Genomic DNA, 24,956 nt, shown 5'->3' with positions numbered 1-24,956 from the left:
AATAATACAAATGTCGTATCAGTGAGTATTGTTATCTGCATTTCATATAGAGTTGCCATGGCTAAATATCTATAACTAGATAAGTTATATATAGGCTGTATACGAAATTGCGTCTCCCCATCCCTCGGCTACAACCCCGGAGCAGTGACGTCATTACAAGCCTGCTTACGTCATACGCTAAGCGGCCAAGAACTTACGTTGGTGTGTTCTAAGCGATTTTGGAGCACGTTTTAGTTAATTGTATTTTCTATTTTTAGCGTAAGTTAGCTTTTTTTCGGTGAGTCACGTGCATATTTTGAATGATTGTATCGTGCCACGAAACTTTCAGGTGTTAATAACATCTAGTTTTAACTATATTAGAACCTACACCTAATATGGGCGTTGTATTTTTAAACTGAATTTTTAAGGAACACTGTGTCAAAATTGCGTAATGTGTATTAGTCACGGAAGATTTCATCGCCTACATAGTAGCTAAGGTTAAATTTTTCAATGTTTTCAAACATACGCAGTGGGCGAAACGAGAAAATATACACAACTATTAATGCCCCTACGCAACCTTCCGTATAAATATTTAATAACATATAACACCTATAATAATTGATAACTGCGTAGGTTATTATCAACGGTAATTATGAATTGTAATTCTAAATAAGGTCTCCTAACTGTAATAAATATATAGCAGTCTTTGTAAAACGTTTCTCCGATACGGGACTTTAAAAGTAAATGTATAAGATTAATATATGGCGCCCGAATAAAGGTTGATATTTTTCGAAATATCCGATATAGGGCAATATCGCGATCTGACAATGAATAACGGGCTCTTAACGAGGGTTGCTTTGTCCGGGACAGCCAATTAATATTATCATTTCATAACCCGCCGCGACTGTGGAGTGTGGAAATTTGATCAAATTTAGCTTTTCGCGGAATGAACGGGATCATAATTAAATTATTATTTCGTATTAAGTGCTTATATAATATATTTATGGGCAACAAGGACGAGCGGACATATTGTGTCACTAAAGATAAGTTCGAACTAATATTAATATTTGTTTCGAATATAACATTGATATTACAAGGATACAACCACAGATAATATAATACTATGTATGTATTAGATATAACACGCAATATTTTTCCTAGCATGCCTGTCCTGTATATAATAAATTTAACTAGCTTTCCGCCCGCGGCTTCGCCCGCGCAGTCAAAGAAAAACCCGCATAGTTCCCGTTTCCGTGGGATTTCCGGGATTGCGTCATTTTCCCGGGATAAAAAGTAGCCTATGTCCTTTCTCGGGTATCAAAATATCTCCATACCAAATTTCATGAAAATTGGTTCAGTAGTTTAGGCGTGATTGAGTAACAGACAGACAGACAGAGTTACTTTCGCATTTATAATATTGGTATGGATATTGGTCCATTGGATATGCATACTTTGTATCTAGATCGGGAAATTATATTTAATTTCTGCTTAACATATTGTATCAAAGTATGATAAACCGAACACAATTCCATAATAATGACTCACCAAAAATTTCTCCTTTGCTTGCGTATTCTGAAACAATGTAGATCATGTTCTTCGTTTCCATGACCTGCAAACAAACATTGAACAATATTACTCATACGTGAATTATAAATAGTTGCAGCTCGTCCAATAACAACTCAAATTATGTTAGTTAAATAATTAACGTAGTGGTCATACAATTAGTAGTTTAGTAGCACGATTATATGGGAAAACCTGGTCTGGAATATGTTATTATGAGATTAATACCACATTCAAAATTGTGTTCATTCTAAGGTATTGCCTGATCTATCTATACTAATACATACTGAATATTATAAAGCTGAAGAGTTTGTATGTTTTAACGCGCTAATCTCAGGAACTACTGGTCCGATTTGAAAAATTATTTTGCTGCTAGATTGCCCATTTTTTGAGAAAAGATAGGCTATATAATATCATCACGCTAAGACAACCGGAGCGGAGCAATGCGTGTAAAACCGCGGGGCACAGCTAGTTGATTATAAACTTTAAAATGTGAAATCATCAAATTGTCTAGACACTTATCTCATTTGTTTGTATTGTTCAATGTTAATACAACTGGCACCTATAATGTTTAAATTTTTCATTGTAGTTATGAATTGTTTGAAAAAACCGTAGAAGTCGTACAATTGATAATTTAAATTTTAAACATAAGCGCCTTGTGTAATCATAACAAGATTCCTTGTTATATTCACTTACATATTTTAACAATCGTTATTTTGTGCATTATATATTATGCTTGCTATATTCGATTTTATCTTGTTTTTAATATTAAAGTTTAACTTAGATGAAAGATGCGTACAAAATATGTATGCAATTTATAATTATTATAAATCACACAAATTAAATAAATACATTAATTTAACGAAGATAATAAGGTTAACTCATTTTAAGCCATATAAATAACTGAATGCGAGCTGAAGTTCCTGATAACGAAGAAATAAAGCAGAAATCTCTGAAATTTGTTCAGAAGCAAAGTGCCGTGAAAGGTTTAACTTGTACCGCAGTTTCTGATCCAATTAGAAAAGTAATTTGAACTTGCGGATGAAGCACTTAAGTAAATGAGATAAAATAGAAAACAAAATAGTGAAACGAAAAAATGAATTGCTTTCACAAATTTTCAAGGTTTTCATTTAATTATTATAAAATCATAAATTTTCGTATTCAGAAATTTTCAGTTATAATTGAAACTTGTACTTAGTAAAACCATACTAAAAGATGAATAAAACATTTCCTACACTGAAAATTGATGTGTTCCTAAGGTCGCGCCCATGAACTGGTGGACGCGTAAACTAAAAACAACTATAAATATAAAATGAATCAGCGTCTACGTTTCTGACATCGAAACGTTACTGTGGATATATTATCATATACACGAAGTAAGCTCAACGTATTATGGTACTTATATGTAAGTATTTAACTGGTAATTAATTTGTGAAATAAACAAATTTTACTCTCAATTGAAATAAACTTTATTTTATTCTTCACCACTATTAACATTAAAATACACTTCTTACAAAACTATTGTTGATAAGAACAACTATGGTACAAATACAATCCACCTATATCCAGAAATAATTTTGTATTAACTTCAAGTGGTATCTATGAAGTATCATTCTCAATATAAAACACAAATCTCTCAGGAAGTATAGAGTAAATTATTTAGTGGTTCCATGAATCAAAACGCTTGAACGCTTGACGTGAATAATACACATGTACGTTTTACCTAGCATTCAGTATAGCATAAAATCAAAATTGAGGAGAATCTTCACATGCATTACACATTAGGCTATCTCGCCATGAATCGTATCTATACGAATAAAAGTATCCTTTGCTAAACGAATCCACACACAAACAATTATTATTAGCTATATTTAACTCGCACGTGTCTGTCGCGTGAAAGTTGGTAGATTGGCGTATAGTACTGTACATGCTATGAACACACGTGTTTTGTACAACCCCACTTTCTAACGTTGGTACTGAGGATTATCAACATTGTTATACTTCAAGGTATTGTATTAGTTTTATTCCGTGGATGTATCATAATGTTGAAGGTATAGACTATGGATAGATGTAGTTTTACGTTATGTATGAAAGTAAATAGGGATAGACATAGATAGATGCATATTTACTGATTTTAAGAAAATAAATAGGGTTAGCCGTTAGCATAATAATAGCGTTCATTTTTAGGTACCTAATGCCAATAATCACGAGGTTGGTTAAATATTATTGGTATTACCCGTATACGGAATTACCCCGAAACTCTATCACATTTAAATGTAATAAATATAGACTGTAAAATAGACTTTATAGCAGGAAGGTGATTAATTATTGTCTGTTGAAATAAAGAATAGTTTAATCACGTTAAAACAAATACCATAGCTATTACGCCGACTCTGTCTGTGTTTGTTTTAATCAAGGATTCTGTCATATTTTGAACATTCAGTACGAATTCATTCAAATTAGACCGGTTTTGTATATTATGTTTTTTTATAAATAATTAGCTCCTGTATCTATTAATTTTATGAGCGACATAAATATAGGTATGCATTTAAATTACTTAGTAGATATTGAAACAAAATAACTTTTATTAATTTGAATAACTGTTTTAATGAAAATCCCCTTATCCTAGCAATGATATTAAAAATTGTTGAAATCCCTAATTGATATATCTCCTCTAATTCTCGTAGCAGAATTTTATTTTTTTTATTTTATTTTATTTTATTAGTTTCCAAACAGCTTATACAACAATATAACAAACAAATTATTCAAGTACAATTGATAACGTTCTATGTATAAGCCTATTCTATGGATACACAAATGTTTAGAGTGTGAAAGATGTAAAAACAATTAAAAATACTGTTACCACAACAATAAAAAATAAAAAAAATACAATAAAAGATATACTTAGGCTAACAAGATTCGACATAAATCCGTATGCTTCAGGTGCTACGCAGAGCAGTAAGTACTAGGCGACGAAAACTGGCTAGACTATTTGAAAATATGTCAATAGTGTTATCTTTATTAACTATTTCGTTATATAGTCGGCATAACCTATATACTGGGTTATTATAAGAAATATATAAGCGAGTGGCGGGTATATAGAAGGGTTTAGCGTTCCGAGTGACACGAGCGTTACAATATAAAGAGAATTTACAAAGCATATCGGTGTGAATTAGGTTATTGATAATTTTATACATATAAGTTAAATCAATGAATTTACGTCGCATTTCAAGTGAATCCAAATTGAAATATTTAAGTCGAATGTCATAGGTGGGCAAGGATCTTCTAAGGTGTTCACGATTGCATAGAGAACGTAAAAATCGTTTTTGTACCGATTCGAGCTTGTCGATATGTGTTTTGTAGAATGGAGACCACACTGAGGAGCCATATTCAAGGGTGCTACGGACCAGAGATTTATAAAGAATTAGGGCACTATTTTTATTTTTAAAAGATCTGGACATTCGTAATATAAAGCCTAAATTTTGATTGGCTTTTTTGACAGTAGATTCGACATGATCGATAAATGATAAACTTTTATCGAATGTCACCCCTAGATCTCGTATGAATTCTTTACGACCTAAGATAATATTTGAAATTTGATACGAAAAGTTAATACTGTTTACTTTATTAGTAAATGTGACAACATGACACTTAGAGGTATTTAATTTCATTAAATTTCTCTTACACCAGGCATGAAGAGCAATTAAGTCTTCTTGAAGCAACTGACAGTCAGCAATATTATCGACTTTTCTATATAGTTTCAGATCATCCGCATAAAGTAGACATTTACTACCTATATTAAATCGTAAGGGTGCATCATTTATAAAAACCGCGAACAAAAGAGGGCCAAGATGGGAACCTTGGGGAACACCGGAAGGAACAGAATAGGGTTCAGATAGGTAGCCGTTGAGAGCAACTATTTGAGTGCGGTTTTTAATGTACGAGATGATCCAACGCAATAAGTTCCCATGTATGCCACAAATCATCAGCTTTTTAATCAGGAGCTCATGGTTGACTTTATCGAACGCCTTCTGAAAGTCGGTGTAAATGACATCCACTTGTCCTTTGTTGTCCAAAGTTTCTAGGAGATAGTCAGCATATTCAGTTAAATTAGATGTTGTTGATTTACGCGCGACAAATCCATGTTGTTCAGAAATAAGTAAAGGTTTAACAAAATTGTAAATTTGATTGTAAATAACACGTTCAAATATTTTAGCAAAGCAATTTAGTATGCAGATAGGTCTGTAATTACAACAGTCCGATCTATCGCCGGATTTGAATATTGGAATTACGTGAGCGATCTTCCAAAAATCAGGAAAGATGCCTGTAGATAGAGATCTATTAAAAATTATATAAAGTGGTAAGGTGAGTTCGTTATAGCAAGATTTAACAAAATGAGATGGAATACCGTCCGGTCCAGGACCCTTGTTCGGATCCAATTGTTTAAGAAGTTTTTTAACATCATGCGCTTCAATTACTACTTTGTTAAGACAATTAGACCAATTGTTGTGGACGGGATCCTCAACAATGGCATTATTTTCATATACAGAATGGAAATATTTAGCATATGTTTGACAGACCCTTAGTAGCAACAATGTTATTATATTTAACTAGTTGGGGAAAACTTGAACATTTATTTTTACTCTTTACGTAATTCCAGAATAATTTAATGTTACCTTTATGTAGACACGATTCAACATCTTTTAAATAATTGTTATAACACTCCTTCATCATCTTTTTAGACCTTTTACGCAAAAGAGAGAAAGTGTCATAATCACGTGGGTTTTTATACATTTTAAATTTATGATGAAATTTCTCTTTTTCCCGTAGGCATTTGATTAGAGAGTTACTAAACCAAATAGGTACTGATGAATTTCTTTGTTGCTTATAAGGTGTATTATTTTTAATGATGAGATTTAGAGTGTCATAAAACTGTGTTAAATTTTCATTTATATCCGCGGAGGAAAGGAGAACCTTCCAATCAATATTCCTAAGTTCATCTTTACATTTATTTATATCACATTTTCTAAAATTTAAGATTTTATTATTCTTACATGGTTCGAGGGACGGGACGTGAATGTCATTCACACACACTTCAAAAGGTGGATGATGAACGTCCATTTTACTAAGTGCGATTGAGGGTTCAAGTGATACCGGAATCAAACGGGCAAAAAATAAATCCAGAGTGCGATTTTTGATAAAATTGTACTGGTTAAGGTTGCCATAAGTCATCAAGTCTAAAATTAAGTTGACTTTAACGTCATTAAACAAAGGTCTAGGAGTAGCAGTTTTCGTCGCGTTACAATTAATCCAATCTAAGTTAGGAGTATTGAAATCCCCCAGTAAAATAAAAGAATCATCGGATCCTGACAAAATCTCAGTAGTATTATTATAGAAAGCTTTCAGTTTATCAATGGAAAGATCCGGTGGTAAGTACACTAGACATATTTTTATAATTTTGCTAATGTGTTTATTTTTAAAGTTAATTAAGCTTAGCCAAATACATTCCACATTAGTTTCCCATTCGAAAACTCTATTAACTATGTAATTTTTTTTTTACTGCAATTAAAACACCTCCACCAGAAATTTTATGACTAGTGCACTTATCCCGATCTCTCCTGAAAATTCTATAGCGATTATCCAATATTTCACTATCTTTAATTGAAGGATCGAGATTAGTTTCTGTTAAACAGATAATATCGTAATTGCAGTTTAATACATTTAAAAAGAAATCCTGAAGCTTACTTCTAATTCTGTTTACATTCTGGTAAAAAATTAGCATAATGCAGCGGTTAAAAAAAAATAATAATAATTATAAAAATTAAATGTAGATGCAGATAATTATGTAAAGACTAAGGCAGATTTTTAATCTTATCTAGACTATTGATGATTACAGCTGGAGAATGTTCGTTTTTTCTCATATAGACCTTCCCAAACTTAACCCACACGAACTTGTAATCAAGTGTCTTAGAAGCTTGTCTAGCCTCCATGAAAATATGTCTCATTTCTGGTGTGAGATTTTCAGCTACATAAACTTGTTTAACTTCACCTACAACACCGAGGTCAAGCGAGTTCAATACATTCCTCGAGTTAGATTTGTTGTAGCGATGCACTGCTGATAATATCATATCGCGATGCCTAGGAGTCATCAATGTAACCAAAATAGTGCGCGGGCGGTCGGTACTTTTCACCCGTTTGGCCACACGATAGCAAGAAATTACAGCATTTTTGGGAAGCGAGACAGATATTTTATCCAACAAGTTAGACACAATTGAACTTAAGTTCTCATCCTTTTTTTCAGGTACGCCATGTAATTCAAAATTATGTCTTCTGGATATTTGTTCCAATTGGTTAACCTTATTTTGAAGAGTTTTCAAATTATTGTCAATAGTAGAAGTACTGACTTTTAATTCAGTTGTAGTTAATGTCTGTGACGAGGAATCAGCTTGCATATCGTCGAACTTCTTCGAGAGAAATTCTAGTGAGCTTTCATGTTCAACTAGTTTGTTTACGTTTGTTGTTTAGAATATGACACATAGAGTAGATAACAACAATACCTCCACAATATCGACGTATTACACAAGAAATAATAAATAATACTTATTACATGGCTTTAATAATCGTCTTAACTCTTGTATAAAGCCAAAAATACATAGACAAAAACCACGGACATCATGACGACGCGACGTAGTCAGTTAAATACCATTTTAATATTTTCTATTACATAACTATTCCTTCATTAAGCAAGTGCGAATAAATCATTCGACATACCCATAAATGTTATATAAATAACAATATGAATGGTTGTGACGATATTTATTAGCGTGCAAATACGACAAAGCGCACTATCGGAATAATTTATTACCGTGCATACTTTGAAAGGAAAATTTCGACAGTAATTAGGTATTTTTTGTTCTGGCAGAAGTGTTAATGTATTCTAGTCGTCACTCTTTACCGAGTCGAGAGCGCCCGACCAAAATAATGATGTGCTTCACGTTGCCTTAATTTACGCGCCACACTAACAACCTTATTAGCCTTAATAACGCAATTAAAAACTTATTACAAAAGTTATATATATTTGGAACGTCTGTGCATACTGCAATCACACACATCCATAAGCAATAAGCATCCCTGTATTTGTAAACGCGAAAGTAAATGTATATGTGTGTTTGATTACTGACCGAATCGGTTGATGAGAAGAGCATATTATCGCGAATACAAAACAGTAATATTATTGTAATTGCCTAACCTTGATGGTTAAAATAATGGAGTCATTATACTATTTGCTTAAGCGCAAAACTGACGCAACCTATTGTTATTGAGGCAGCTCTATGAGCCTTTACAAAAAAGCTGGTAGCGAAATCGCGATATCCTTATATTGGCCATCCTAACCCTTAAAATGGCTGCCAAAAAGATATAACATAATAACCTTATGAACGCCTGTTTATCTTTTATTATGTGTTACTTTGATATAAAATAGTGCGTATATTTTTCATAGAATTTCTTCATTGATCGCGAATAGAATAAGTATCAATATATGAGAATGTATTGTTCATTTAAGAGGTTATTTAAGATGTGGGTTCGCCGCACCAAAACCAATTTTAGTCATGAAAATAGAAAAAAAAATACCGCTCTACCAAAAGGTGGAGGTCAAAAGTTGAGTCACAAAACTCTACAGAGTCAATGCCCTAAATGTATCTTCAAGTACGACGAACAAATGTACATTCGGATGATTTTTTTGTACTCCTTATCAGATATACGAATCTTGAATATCTTAATACATACCAACATACAGTATCAGCGCTACGTCACTATAGGTAAATACTAAGCATTGGATATCTCAGCAACAACAATCAGTGTGGCGATGAAACGTCACGCTTTCCTTACCTACTTGTCGTATGTTATAAATTATAATGTTATACAAATAGCGCCATATAATGGCCGATGTTAAATTAACAGTGATCACGTACTAACGACGATTTCACGTGACATTTACTCAGTACATTAGCCACATAAGCATGAATACTGCACTAAAGCTTAAGGTGATGAATTAATTTTTCTAACATTTACGGCCCTTTTCAAACCTTCGTAATTTTTATATTATTAAAGTTGTCGTGATGAAAATTCTTGACAAGAAAGTTCAATAGTAACACAATACGTCTACCGTTTTAGAAACATGATTCCATGATATTTTCTCGATAGAAAAAAAATACAAAGTTCTCATTGTTATTTTTTTATAATCTCTGGCATCTTCAAAATAACAAACGTAAAGTTACGACTTTTTGGATATTAACTATAAAATATACAACCTATACGTCTACCGATTTAGAATTTTGAAATATGCGATGGTTTTGAAATAAACAAGAAATACTTGAAATTAGCGCGCGACCAGCCAATATAGCGAGAGCCGCCCTGTACCTTCCTACCCCGATCGCTGCACGAGTCATTCCCGCTACGGCCGTCACACGGGGAACTTGTGTCGCTCGCGCAATCGTAAAAAAGGGTGACAACACGATAAGACAAAATGAGACAAATGGGGACAATAAAGAAAATAAGAAGAAGAAACATAAAGGTTGGAGAAAAAAGAATGCTTACAATTGGAACAAATTAATGAAGAAGTTGGTTTTATTTTAAATTTGATGATAATTGTATTATAGACGATGTTTGATATGTACCCCTGTTTTAAGTACATAACGAATGTGTAAGATTTTTTTCATTTATAGCATAGATAATCTTTTCAGAAATCCGGAATCCAGAAGGAAAATAAACCCACTGATTGTTCACAATGTGAACCCACTCCTTCGTAATGTACCTTTATTCAGTCAAAAATGTATGTTATCAACGTTCTACTGGTTTTATCGCATGATTCCATTTTTAGCAAAAAGCAACAAAGTGCAAAGAAATAAAAAATCATGGTGAACTTAGTGGAAGTATGGCGGACGTGATATGGAACAGGAGCTCATTGGAGTAGTATTATATTTAAAAAAAATACGAAAAAATTTCAAGAATTACATTTCTTAGTAGGTGGTAGATAAGTATGTTGTATAAAGAATTTGATGTTGATATTTATTTCATTTATACTTACTACACCTGTGCGGGAAATTGCTTAGTACTAAAACAGGTTTATATTCATATTTACATAGTAATGTGAGTTTTAATTTCGAAAAATTTTGTGTAAGTATATTAAATTGAGTTCCTGGGTGATCTGGAAACACAATTGGGCCCGGAAGATGGCGCTGCAGTCACTCCTCCTAATCACATGAACCGATTTGGATGAATATTTGTGTGCACATTTCATTGTTGTGGGATGATTGGTTGATTCGTTTTCACATTAGCTAATATTATGTATTTTTGTTGTAAACTTAATTTAATGTTTATAAAACATTATTATTGGTATAAATAAGCCAGTGTTCGTCTCACATTGCTGTACCTGCCTACCTAGTACCTACCCTACCAGGGCCTAACTTTGTTCTGGCTATTTTATTTTGATTATTTGTAATGAATAATTACAATTATAATAGAGTGCAAAAAATAAATACATGCGTCAATATATTTTGTATTTTTTTTTAAACAATTTTTCTATTTAAAAAAATATCATTCCGACCGCGGCTTTGCCCGCTTGGAATTAGGTTATATCGTGAATCCTGTTTTATCCCACAGAAGTGTTCAGTTCGGATAAAAAGTATCCTATGTGTAAATCCAGGCAATTACCTATATTTTATCAAAATTGGTAATGTAGTCTTGACGTGATTAAGTAACAACTAACAAAAAAATATACAAATTAACATCCAAAGTTTCGCATCAGTTTTACTGTATTAGTGATATCTTCCACTCTTGACTTTGACTGAGAAGAATTAGGGTTAATAACTTCTTTCAGAAATAGTACCTTTCATTTCTGGGCATGATGTAATATCTACGTCAGCATCAAATTCTATCTAAATCAATTCAGTAGTCCGCGTTATTGATTACCATTTCATTTTTTCAGAGTAACAATATTTTTTGTTATTTTAAAGATTATTTATAACCTGTATTATTTTGTAATAAAGTAAACATTACGAAATAATAATAATTATTAATAATGTCTAAGTAGTTGTTGGAAAGAAGATTATTTGTTTATAAGCAAGAAAATAAAACCAATAAATCAACAATTGAATAAATGTATAACAATATTATAACTGTATGACGACTCCATACATGTTTGTCCCGAGTCGGCCAGCGGCAGCGCGGCGAGTTTGCAAGAATGACTTCGCGCACACCCGCGTTCGCGATAGCGAGCTATTAGACTCCGCCCGCCAAGCAGTGGATTTTTTTTTGTGTATCGTCTTAACGGTAAACGCCATTGTTCTGTTTCACATGGCAATACTTTGTCGCATTAGCAGTGGTAACCAGCGGAAAAATAAAATTGGAATATAGCAGTTAGATAGATAAAGAATTGAGGGTAAATTTAATACATATTATTTTCAAATGTGATGAGGAAAAAGCATCGTAAAACAATCTAAATCTGGATTTTAAGATTTATCTTTACGATAAGGCAGCATGTAATCTGGCATGTCAACCGAGTGTATAATAAATTTCTTATCACAAGCTATTATAGTAAAAATTATATTTATGAAAATTCATATAAATAAGTATCTAGTAGTTAGCTGTTAGTTGAAGACTTCATATTATAAATTCATTTAAAATTGTTGATTCGTTGCAATTATTATACATAATATGTATTATGTAGTATATCTAGTATCATCTGGTAGAAACCAGACGGAATTAAATGTTCTCTCGCTGTAATAATAATGATTTTATAAGGTTTCTCTTTACCTGGTAAAGCTTAATAATATGTGGATGATCCAGCCTCTTCATTATGTCAACTTCTCTGTACACCTTCTGAAGATTACTGGCGTCTAATTGCGATTTATCTATTATCTTAATTGCTACCTGTAACAAAGATAAAGACAAATTAGCATATGTATTTTGCATAATGTGCCACGCTGTAAGACATTCACGTAACATTTATTATATGTACCAGTTACCACTGTATAATAAACCAAATACCTTGTTATGATGTAGTTTGGATTTAAAGAGATTTCTAAATTACAGGTTATAAAGTGTTATAAATGAAAAATAATTATGACTATATTATGCTGTATTATATCCCGAAACTGCAATATATTACATTAAGGTAGTAGATAAGAATAAAGCCTTCGAGGAAGTCTGCTACAAATTGCATACATTGTTGCGTATGTTGCGTATTAATCATTTGTTATACTTCAATATGCTTAATTTCCCGTTCATAAGGCAGGCGTAAACATACATGTATACAGAACCAGACATCGTCTCGTTTGGGAACATCCGTAATTAGTTTAGATAACAGTTAATTTGTTTACGAACAAACCACACGGTTTCCGCGTAGGTATGTTGAGTTCAACAGTTCCTCGTATTGTCCAAGCCTTTGCTTATGATGAATGAAAATGCTTCATTGCATGAAGAAATAATGATAATATTACGTATCCATACTATTATCATAAAGAGGAAGGATTTAACGAATTTATTTTACAAGGTTTTGCACGCCTCATAAGCGAAGCGTTGAGGTGGGTACTACTGTCACTTCGCGCAAAACATCTGATTTTTCAAACTTAAAATGTCTTTATGTATCATACATTGCACTTGTAAGATAATACATACACACACATATTAAGAAAAAACACTATTTTTAACGTTCATGATATTTTTGATGTCATTTTTGTTATTTAAACTAGTTAAAAAACAGTTTAAAAAAGTTCTGTCTTGGACGTCCGTGTGTCTGTATGTGCGGATCCTTTTTCTTGTTAACACGATAGCGACCGAAATACTTTACTAATCGAGTCTTTTTTTTTCTCTTACGCTTGAGTATGCTCAGGAATAGAACCCTTTCATTTTTCAGGGTCTGATTCGATGTGGTTTTATTGTTATTAAATAAACAAAAATAATAATTAATAAATATTTATTAAAAAAAAATTATGAGGCGTGCACTTTTGGATTTTCCAAATTATTTTTTATCTCTGGAGTCGGGAGCGACAAACGTTTCCATAATTACGATAAACCTGACTACGAGGATAGTACCTACTTGCAGTGCATGATGAGTGTGCGTTCACATTTGTTGGTTTGTGATTTGCATGTAATTTGAACGTGAACTCGTTGTAATGCTTGTTTCTAAAACAAGTGACGTGTCTTTGTAGTCGTATACGGTATAAACATGTATAAATAAACCTAAAGACTAACCTTACCGAACTATAGTTTAATTAACTTAACAAGAACATAGGTATTAGAAGTTTTAAAATATTTTGGAATACCTAATGTAATGTTACGTCTATCTAAATATCTATCGTAATCTCATTATAAAATCAGTATTATATACAAAACACTTTTAATTACAATCTGAGCAGATAGCAATTTAAAATTCGATTACAAATAATCCACCATTTGATCTATATAATTTGATTTTTATCTCGAACGGAAGAATACAGTTATTCGGTGATTTGCCTTTTCCATACAAACGTGCTGACGTCAGCCGAGCGTCACTCCGGCACATTGAGCCAATTGACGTGATTGAAGCCGACCTCTCGCACACTCAATAAAAGTTAAATAAAAAAGAAAGCTGCAAACTATTGTTCATATTATTTTTTAATATTTATTTGTTATTCAAGATTTCTGGAAAACTTGATTGTAATTATGAGCAAAAATTCCATGTATTTATGGTACAAAAATGTTTATCACAGTATCCCTTCTTTACTTAACGTACAAAACAACTATATTGGTCAATTTTTCCATGTTTAAAACATTGATAACTAGATTTTACAGTCACAGGAATTTTAATTAAAGATTAACACACACCATTCAAGTTTCCACGCCTGCTACCACAGCTACTACTTACACAATTTCTACATCTTGTGATCATTAATGCATGAGAAATGCATGCGAAACCACAGAAAGAATCCAGCATAAATATTCGTTTCTACTTTTTATACGTGACTTCACTTTCTTTACCGATTTAATAGAGCTGAAAAACAGTAAATTAAATGAAGAACCTGAAGACGTTATACATACTCTTGTATATATAATTAGCGTCACGTTTGTATACACGTACGATGTATGTACAAAGAATTTCAGGCATTTATTAGTCTACAATATGTTCTGGTCTGTCTATTCTTGAAATAACCAATGCTCATGGTGTAGTCAATTGGGCGCTTACAAATGCCAGATTTTTATGTCAACATAAAATTATTTATGTGCATAATAATTAGTAAGGCATTTTATCACACTTCTTTATTATTATTGAGAACTTGAAGTTTCTAAAAATATAGCGCAAAAAATGTAGCCATCGTTTTTCCTGTAGTGATACCAAATTTACAGGCTACGGCTACACTCCCCCCAACGGTCCAGGCCTTGTCGCGGCGGAGGGGCTCAGTAGCTCAGAGTTATGCCGGCCCTCTGAGTGAAGCGAAATTGGACCAGCGAGGGGCTGAACGGCTGGTCTAGAGTCGGGGAGATTCGACCGGCCCGACGGCCAGGGCTAGGTGTGGCCCAGCGGCCGCTGTGTGCGGCGTGGGATTGCGGCCAGAGGTCGTGGCTTGGCGGACCCCGTGTCCGCTAGGCAAAGGTGGCGCTGAACGGCAGTTGGGGTTGGAAAGCCTCAACTGACCCGACGGCAGAGGTCCTGTTTGTGGGCCAGAGAGGAGCCGGCTTTTATGCGGCGGTGGATGGCGGCCAGAGGTCGCGGCGCGGCGTGCTCGCTGGTTTAGCAAGCCACGCCGTGCAGCGGAGGGCGGGATCCCGACGCGTCATTGTGATGACGCGCGGAGACTCCTGCATAGAGGTGTGGGGCGGCGGCCGCTGTAAAACGGCCGTCTGCCAACTCGTAATCCGGTCCGTGGGGCCGGACCGAGGGCCGCCACCTCTGGTGAGGTGGGGGCTGCGAGGTAATCTCTATAAAAGTGCGCCGGAGGGTCCCCCGACGTGTAATTCACACATCGGAGGACCTTCCGGCGTGCACCCTCCGGCCGGACGGTGTTGGGGTCGGGGGTTCGGGGGAACGCGGATGATGGAGCGGGGAAAGATCTATTGTCTGCGCGTTGGTGGCGTAAGCCTTCGTTCCAGCAGCCACCAGCGAGGGGGGTTCTAGTGGTGGGCCTGGAAACGGGCATCTGCTGGGCGGGACACGCGGTAGAGTCGTAACCGTTCCCGCAGTTCCGTCCAAAGCAGCGCGATGGAACAGAGTGGGGTTTTAGTCGGTAGAAATCCGACATAACCACGGCTCCATCCCCGGGAGCCGGGGGTATCTAAGAAGATTTCCCCACTATAAAAAAAAAAAAAAAAAAAAAAAGGCTACGGCTACACTGGCTTACATCTTAAAATTCTACTGATATTAAAATAACAAAAAAATGGTAGTGTGTCGATTCGTTTGATTATAGATTGCACTAAAACATTGGAATACCTAATTGTAGTAATGTTGATAGAACTGTCGGTCAGAAGCTCCGACATTGACCCCATTGTCTCGATAGCATCATTACGCACGAATCCTACGTCATTGGGACTAATCATATGTGTATAAAATACCTCGTTAAAGTAAATTCATATATAAAACACAGTTACAGTACGTGTGTACTGACCTGTAATGAATGTTTTGATATAAAATCTCTTACTGACCGTTCGGTACAGATAAAAGAAAAACAAGTTTTACAAGACACGATTTGCAGATTATAAACGCAGAATATATTTGGCTTGTGTGAAACATTTATGCAGAATGTATGGCTTACACCGAGTCAAAGTGAATAATATAACTTATGTGTGAACTTTATGTCGGTCCATATAATCAATATCGCTATATTATGTATTCGATGACGGAATAAAAATGAACGCGCAGTCAGTGCCGTCTTTAAGGCAGGGCCCGCAGGGCCCTGGCCCGAGGCCCCGAGGTAGGCAGGGGCCCCACAATTCTGAAAATTTTCGATATACAACAACAAATTTTATACGATACGATTTAGCCTATTGCGTTATTGTAAACTGAAAAATGATAAAGTTAAAATTTAAGGATTTTCCATCCCTTACATAGGCCCCAGCCAGTACCTTGGCCCATAGCCTCGTTGATCCTAAAGACGGCACTGCGCGCAGTGTGTTAGATTGCGCAGTGAACACTCGCAAGGGTGTTTATCCCTGATTTAATGAAAGAATATTTTTCGAGGCTTTTATAAATTCTTCTGACACCAAATCTACGCCACCTTACCTTTTAATAATTATGTTCTCATCAACTTATACATAGTTTTGCATAAAAAAATACTTAAAAGTATTCAAATTCAAATATTTTTATTCATGAATATGGGTACAATTCAGATCTTAAACAAACATAGTCCCGCCATATCCTGCCTGTTAGGCATATGAAATTACAAATACATATTACAGCTAAACAAGTAATAATTTTATCTATAAAGTCCAAAATTATTTTAAATTTAAGTCAAATACATTAATAAAATAATTTGGAAAATCCAAAAGTGCACGCCTCATAATTTTTTTTTAATAAATATTTATTAATTATTAGTTTTGTTTATTTAATAACAATTAAACCACATCGAATCAGACCCTGAAAAATGAAAGGGTTCTATTCCTGAGCATACTCAAGCGTAAGAGAAAAAAAAAGACTCGATTAGTAAAGTATTTCGGTCGCTGAAAAAGGATCCGCACATACAGACACACGGACGTCCAAGACAGAACTTTTTTAAACTGTTTTTTAACTAGTTTAAATAACAAAAATGACATCAAAAATATCATGAACGTTAAAAATAGTGTTTTTTCTTAATATGTGTGTGTATGTATTATCTTACAAGTGCAATGTATGATACATAAAGACATTTTAAGTTTGAAAAATCAGATGTTTTGCGCGAAGTAACAGTAGTACCCGCCTCATAAGCGAAGCGTTGAGGTGGGTACTACTGTCACTTATATGTGCAATAAATATACACTAATAAGTCAGTAGTTAAACATATTCCAGTATTAAGCATAATATGTAATGTGTTGAGGGAATTTAACTTAGCATAAAATGCTACAAGATAAAAAAATGTTCTTATCGCACAAATCGTCATTATAATGTAAAGCATTCTATTGCTGTACCTACTTAATTAAATATTTAGACAAGAACACATTATCATAATAATTATTATATGACAGTTGCCATGCATACTTTTTGTGATTATTTAATTTTACAACAACAAAATGATTGGAATGTTACTAGATACAAAAAAAAAACATTTTAAATAGATTAAAAAGAAATACGTTTTTAAACACAGGGGAAATTATATGAAGTGTTCTTATATTATAATTTATATATGAGCTTTTTTCTACTCGTAACATGAAAAATGTAAATTTTAATCGTTTTTATTAAAAAAAAATCATGTTATACATTAGTTTAATAAAGACATCATAATTCACTAAGATCGTTTATCCTCAAGACTCCATTTCATGATAGCAGGTGGTGAATTGCGATTTGCCATTATGTAAATTACCCCTGAGCTTAACTGGCTTGACCTTATGCTTACATACTGTTAATGTATATGAGGAGTAATTCGTGACGTAGGTACATTATTTTTTTAAATGCACTGGCTGCCAGTCAGTGGGTCAATAACCTAATGTTATTGAACCGCCTAGAGGAGGAACACCGTATAGGTAAAGCACGTCAGAGCGGGATGGTAGAACTGTAGAAGTAACAGCTATATACTAAATGTGACCTTTGAATATACTATATAATTGAACAACACAGATATTAAACAAAATATCTTATTATAAACTTGATAAGCTCTTGGCGCGCATCCAGATGTAATGTCGTTCTTTTTTAGATATTTTATAAATAATATCACGTTAAAATAAAAATATCACATTGACGCAAATTAAACTTAGAAGCACCAATAAATGTCCAATTAAGATAACAAACAACAACGAACCTTACGGAGATAAGTGCGAGATATTAAAGAATAAGAAAAATACCAATTTATAATCATGTAATGCTTTTTCTAAAAATAACTAATCAGTCGATTAAGTTGATAGTAATTAATAGTAATGTCCACAAAACACTGTAATTCAAATATTAATCAAATTCTATAATGTAATTCATAAAGGTCTTAATGTCTTGTATATTTTCACAAGCTCATATTAAAGAAGCATAATAAAAATTATAATATAATATTGTAAAGGCTACGATACAAAATAGCATTTATGCCTTTGTATCAGAATATATCGAAATATATCACGATAAAACTCTTTATGGTAGAGTTCAATAGTTTGAGCCCTTTGCATAGGTAGTAGGTACGTAGTGATTTGACAAATCATTTCTAAACAATCATAGTAACAGAAAATAACCACCTGTGACGCACAAAATGTTATTGACGTCGCCCTTTAAAATTAAGTATGTCGGTAATATGATTAATAATTGATCGGCGATAATATAATTATCATCAGTTTCCTAATCAGCCGTGTTCCCAATACCATATCAGTAAGATCTTTTACGCAGGTTTTTGGAACGACTGTGGGTCGTAGGAAGATTTCAATAAACTAACGCAGCATCAAGGATGAATAGGTTTTTTTAGGTTACCCACATTTGCAATAGGTTCGAATGGGGCATGGAAAAACCTCTCCACATTCTTTGTTTTCATGCATCTTGGTATAAGCTCAGAATTTCGATAGGTTTGTTTACTTTTTCATATTTTGAAAATGCAAAAAATACAATGTGCATTCTCTGCTCTCCATATAAACTTCATTCGATTTATGTAATTGGGCAAAGTTTGGGATTAATCATTTCCTCGAAACGATATTTCAGAGACTTTATAAACTTTGAGTTAACTAATTAAGTAAGGAGACAGCAAAAGTTCGAAATCAGACTCAATTGTCATTCTGACAAACTTTTATATCAAAGAGTTTCATAATTATGGAATTGTATAATTCACACCTTTGTTTTAGAAATAAGTTGCAGCTTCGAGGTTTTACAGGTCCGGTTTCCACCTTTGTACACCTCGAACGTTACAATAATCCTTGCAAGTTCGATAAATGCTAAACAAATATTCATGCACGATAAGTGGCAGTTAAACATCTTAAAACCAAACACGATAGACGTTTGCGTCATTGCTTATCTTATAATTGTGATAAGCCGTAAGACAATGTATTATAGTATTGACGTACCGATGGATTATCAAACGAATGAAACTAAATCTCTTTATGACGACATGTTAAATGATTTTCAAACGCGATAATTACTTTGTTCTGTGTAGATTGGAGCGGATCCATTTATATAAATTTCGGAAAATCCCAGCGTGATTGATTAATATTCAGAATAGGAATGAAATCTTCATCACAATGGTATCTTAATTTGATCGAGTATTTCAAACGCGCGCTAAGTATTGATGTTGTTTGGGTAAATACTGGAAATGAATATCCTTCTTTACTAGTAATTAAAAAGTGAAAACGTACGTTTTCGGCATGTTTGGCCGTTTTATACGTATCCACATACAGTATATCAGTAAACGAATAGCCTAAAGGATACACTAGGAGTCAAAGGACTACTTTAGTTCGGAGGACATCCAACCCTGGGTCAAACTCGCAGTGATCAACAAGTCTAGACGACGATCAATAGGACGGTTCGAGCAGGAGGGAAAATGTGCGAGAGAGGTGGACGAAACCCCATCTCCCCAACATTACTTGACTTGAGATTATGGCATACGTTGCATTTTTATTTGATACTGTCATGTTAGTGATCAATCTGATCTAGATCATCTGTGACATCGTAATTTATGAGCCTTTCACACGTCTTATAGAGTATCTTTATAAGTTATTCATTAGGTAATAGCAGACCTGTTTTTTAGGGGGATTAATAATTAATTACGTGTATAAAACATCTATTATATTGAATTCTACACACTAATTAATTATAAACATTTAAATTTTAGAAAAAAAAACGAATCAATTTTACATACGTTACATTAACTCTACATTTTATAAAATGCAATAATCAATTAACAATTATTATTCCAAGCATTGCGAAAATAAAATATTATCCGAAGCCTTAACACACTGAATAAAGAACATCCACATTAAAGTTCATCGCAATAATCCTTTTCAAGAAAAAACGCAATCTGCGTCAGTGAAGGTACTCCATACTTAACGGCGTAGTACGGAACGCGGGGGAAAGCGTAGTGCCCTCCATTCTAGTGCCGCCACCCCCCGGCGTAGACAACTTTTCAGAAATACCTACACACGCCCTGAATTCAATTTGCTAGTTACTGTCAGTGCAACGTACACAGGTTTTACATTTACGCTTTTATGAAGCAGGATTTTATCTCGAATAATTTGTTTAGACGCATTCATTTACAATTCTGTCTTCTGCCATCCCATTTCAATTTATAAAGAGATTTATTTTATAATATCGTTTTAACTTGGAAATATTAAATAATTAAATGCGAAATATACTTTTTCCATTTTTGTGACAGTTTCGGTAATTTTTATATGAAGGGCAATGAAAATTGCGGAAAATTTGTTGAAGACGTTACCGTAAAAATGTAATTCACAGAAGTGTAATAAATAAAACTACAATTCAATTCAAATTGTTATTTATGCGAAAATAATAAATATTCATATCGAAAGATCTTTGCACTAAAAATGTCACCAGTGAAACAGTATCAGTAAGGTAAATGATGAGTTGTTTTTGAATTATTTCTCTGAACTTTGTACTCTTATTTATGTCACAGATAATATAGAAAAAAAAATATAAAGATGTGAATAAAAGCGACCATTGCATTGTTATCGACCGATAAATAATATTGTAGTACTGGAGTGTGTATAAACATACTTTTCGTCATAAAATTCCGTCTCGAGTTTATCTTTCCATTATTTATTTTCTCTTTATTTCACCTAACAACAACTACACTGAGCATACGTTTCAGAATCCAAGATTTATTTATATAGGTACCTGTTATCAATAGCACTGTGCTGTATTAGACTGGGGTAGAAGCCTTTAAAAATAATGAAAAGATAAAAAAAATCGCAGTCGGATGAAACCCATTAGAAAAGGAGGGGAATGTGATGAAAATAAAAGGAAAAATAAATTACGGTCAATCCGAGTTCGGGAAGTGGGAGGGGGAAGCTTTTAAGAGAAAAAAATGGTTTCTCCTGATTTCCGACAAAACTACAAGTCCTATAGAAAAAAGTTCAATGGCAAAGTTGTAGGTAATTAAAAGTTCTACAACTTTTGTATTCACAATTTTTTCACATAACCTAAAAATTTAGGTGAAAAATTCAAAAAACCAAGTTTTTGGTCTTTTATTTTTATCTACTTCAAAATTTATTATTTTTCTAGGAAATTTGGTGGAAACTTACTTTATTATGTCCCAAATACACTGTAATTTATTTGATTGAAAATATTTATTTTTTCGCCTTATTTTGAATTAATACCAAAAAAACAACCTAATTTTCAATCGAAAAGTCACCCGTCAAAATATCAGCTTTTTTCAAAAACTTGGGTCGCCTTTTATTCATTGAAATCTCTACTTTCATATAGTGTAAAAAAAAATAAACACCACTATAGTAAATGTTCTCAGGAAATGCATACAAACAGTGTAATAATGAGCTTTTACTAAATCATGCACACTTCTTGAATTCTATATCTTCTCTCGTATCGGCTTTTCGGTAATATTTCAAAAGAAAAATAATTATCTGTTCTAAGTTTAATATTTTACAGCATATTCAAAAGCAAAATGATGTCGATAAAAACATTTCAGGTAGTTCGAGAAGTGTGCCTGATTTAGTAAAAGCTAATTTTCACACTGTTTGTATGCATTTCCTGAGAACATTTACTATGGTGGTGTTTATTTTTTTTTTACACTATATGAAAGTAGAGATTTCAATGAATAAAAGGCGACCCAAGTTTTTGAAAAAAGCTGATATTTTGACGGGTGACTTTTCGATTGAAAATTAGATTGTTTTTTTGGTATTAATTCAAAATAAGGCGAAAAAATAAATATTTTCAATCAAATAAATTACAGTGTATTTGGGACATAATAAAGTAAGTTTCCACCAAATTTCGTAGAAAAAAAATAAATTTTGAAGTAGATAAAAATAAAAGACCAAAAACTTGGTTTTTTGAATTTTTCACCTGAATTTTGAGGTTATGTGAAAAAATTGTGAATACAAAAGTTGTAGAACTTTTAATTACCTACAACTTTGCCATTGAACTTTTTTCTATAGGACTTGTAGTTTTGTCGGAAATTGAGAGAAACCATTTTTTTCTCTTAAAAGCTCCCCCCTCCCGCTTCCCGAACTCGGATTGACCGTAATTTATTTTTCCTTACATTTTTATCATATTCCGCTCCTTTTCTAATGGGTTTCATCCGACTGCGATTTTTTTTTGTTTCAAAAATTATCTACTCTAGTCTATATATGTAGAGTTTGCAGAAAATTTGTTAAATTTTTAATGAAATTCCTTTAGAGATAAAAAGTTAGAGCTACCAATGATCATACATCATAAAGTGGCTATACACAATATATTAGAAATCGATTAGACAATATAGTATTGGTAATCACAAAACCTTTAATTAACAGAAATCAGTCAAAAAATAACATCCAGATAATCGATCGCCTGTTCCAATAGCAGTTTATTGCGTGCTATGAACTCGACATTCCAAGATTAGGTGAAGCAAGTGAAATTTAATAACAAATTAAGAAAAACGTGGAGGGTGACCCCCAGACAGGCACAGATAAGATGTACTTCTGACGCAGTACTCCAAAATAGATAACACATTTGCGTCAAGCGCACATTTTTAAGCTCTCCAGTGTAAACGAAACGCGTGCTATAAGCACGAAATGGTTTCCTGGCAATTTATTCATGAAACCTATATCAGCGCATCACGCCACACACACATGATTACTTTCTTAACGTTTTTAATAAAATAATTGAGTTCCACTGATAGCGTGTGATCAATGCTAACTTTAGCAACAGCAATTTACATAGCACTTAATGAGATCGTGATGAAGAAACATCTATCAAACGAGAGAAATTTTGTCTAAAATACACTTTCGACGGAATGCAACAGCAGTTAAATTGCTGGTACACCGTACAATATTACTTTTAAAATTACTGACTAAAAAATAAAATACAGATAATAATAGACACGCGGTAGGTAATTTTAGTGGCAAATAATTATAAATTTCCGATTACACTGTTGACTGTTATTTTCAACAAATGACATGTCATTGAGTTAAACGTTTTCAAAATAGCCGAAGGGAAGTTCAACATTATCTATATTACAGTACACGTATTTGTTGAACATCGGCCATCACCTTGGCGCTAATGGTGAACACGGAAAAAAAGCCAAATAATAAAAACAAATAGGTGCGTGCATCCAAACGCAAGGTCGATGCCGTGGTATTTCTGGACGCGGCAGCGATTGCGACCTCAGCCAACTGTGAACGGACTATGGTGGATAGCTGATTGATGATTATGTAGCCCGAAATATTTCGCAGGTGCTATCATTAACCAGTTGTGACAAATTACTCGATTACTGATGGTGACTAATATTCGAAATCCGCATTCAATATTATAAACTAAACTTAAATAGACATGTATAAATTAATATTATGATATATTAATTACTTTCGAGGTCTACAATATGCATATTTCGTGTATGTACTAACTATTATATACATACATAACTATTATAAAATATAAAAAAAAACACAGAGATAGATTCAGCTTGCCCCTTTACGAATGATCTTTGATTTCCGCCTCAAAAATCATTCACTATCCTTGACCATATTTGCATACGATCAAGGTTTCGTTGTTTCTACCACATGCTATCATAAGTACCTACATATCGCGCACTTACAAAGACGGATTTGCGAAGGCCGAGGACGCTCTGTTATTTCGGTGCATTGCATTCATTAAATCACGCGATCCTCGACTTTCTAAACAAACGAGAATCCAGCAGATGTATCTGAATCGCCTCTCTAATTAAACATAAATCAAAGTTTGAAACGAAAGTGTAGTCGTCCATTTGAAACGCAGCGGAGTGAGTCATTCAAGACGACGTCGGTATTCGGCCAACGACCTACTTCTTGGGTACACTCGCACTACTTTAAACTACTGTTGTCTAGTACCTGCAGGCTATTAAAACATTTCAAATTATCATCTATTAAGACATATGAACTCATCTTAATTGTAATTAGTTTATAAACGAAAGCAGGCGATTTTAAAAGTGGTCTTACATGGTCCTTGTCTTTTTGTTTCTCGTTTGCCAAATCTTTAAAAACATACTTGATACTGTTAGTTACAGTTTTACTTATTAAAGCAGCGCCTGTAATAAATCGTTTTCCAATCTAATCAATTTTGTTGAAATATGTCCCATTTACATCATAAC

General features: G+C 33.5%; 1 protein-coding gene and 1 long non-coding RNA gene across 4 annotated transcripts in view; one reads left to right on the top strand and one right to left on the bottom strand.

Annotated features, from left to right (window-relative positions):
• Positions 1-24,956, bottom strand: part of LOC149907064 (uncharacterized) — a 58,864-nt gene that overhangs the window by 31,249 nt on the left and 2,659 nt on the right. For all 3 annotated transcript variants that reach the window (XM_090104136.1, XM_090104134.1, XM_090104135.1), the window contains 2 exons: positions 12,352-12,468; positions 1,525-1,588 (listed from right to left, as the gene is read on the bottom strand). In XM_090104136.1, coding sequence (XP_089960262.1) covers positions 1,525-1,588; positions 12,352-12,468 — 181 coding nt within the window. The remainder of the gene's footprint in view (positions 1-1,524; positions 1,589-12,351; positions 12,469-24,956) is intronic.
• LOC149907065 (uncharacterized) lies at positions 9,632-11,342 on the top strand. Its single transcript, XR_016456965.1, has 3 exons — positions 9,632-10,157; positions 10,281-10,342; positions 10,418-11,342. It is a non-coding gene; the product is annotated as an uncharacterized LOC149907065 (long non-coding RNA).

This window comes from Colias eurytheme, chromosome 7 (genome assembly GCF_061535395.1).
Source record: "Colias eurytheme isolate Ceu_HAF_F1 chromosome 7, ilColEury1 Martin Lab GWU primary, whole genome shotgun sequence".
Lineage (NCBI taxonomy): Eukaryota > Metazoa > Arthropoda > Insecta > Lepidoptera > Pieridae > Colias > Colias eurytheme.
The sequence above is the reverse complement of the archived record's forward strand: the minus strand, read 5'-3'. Positions and strand labels throughout refer to the sequence as shown.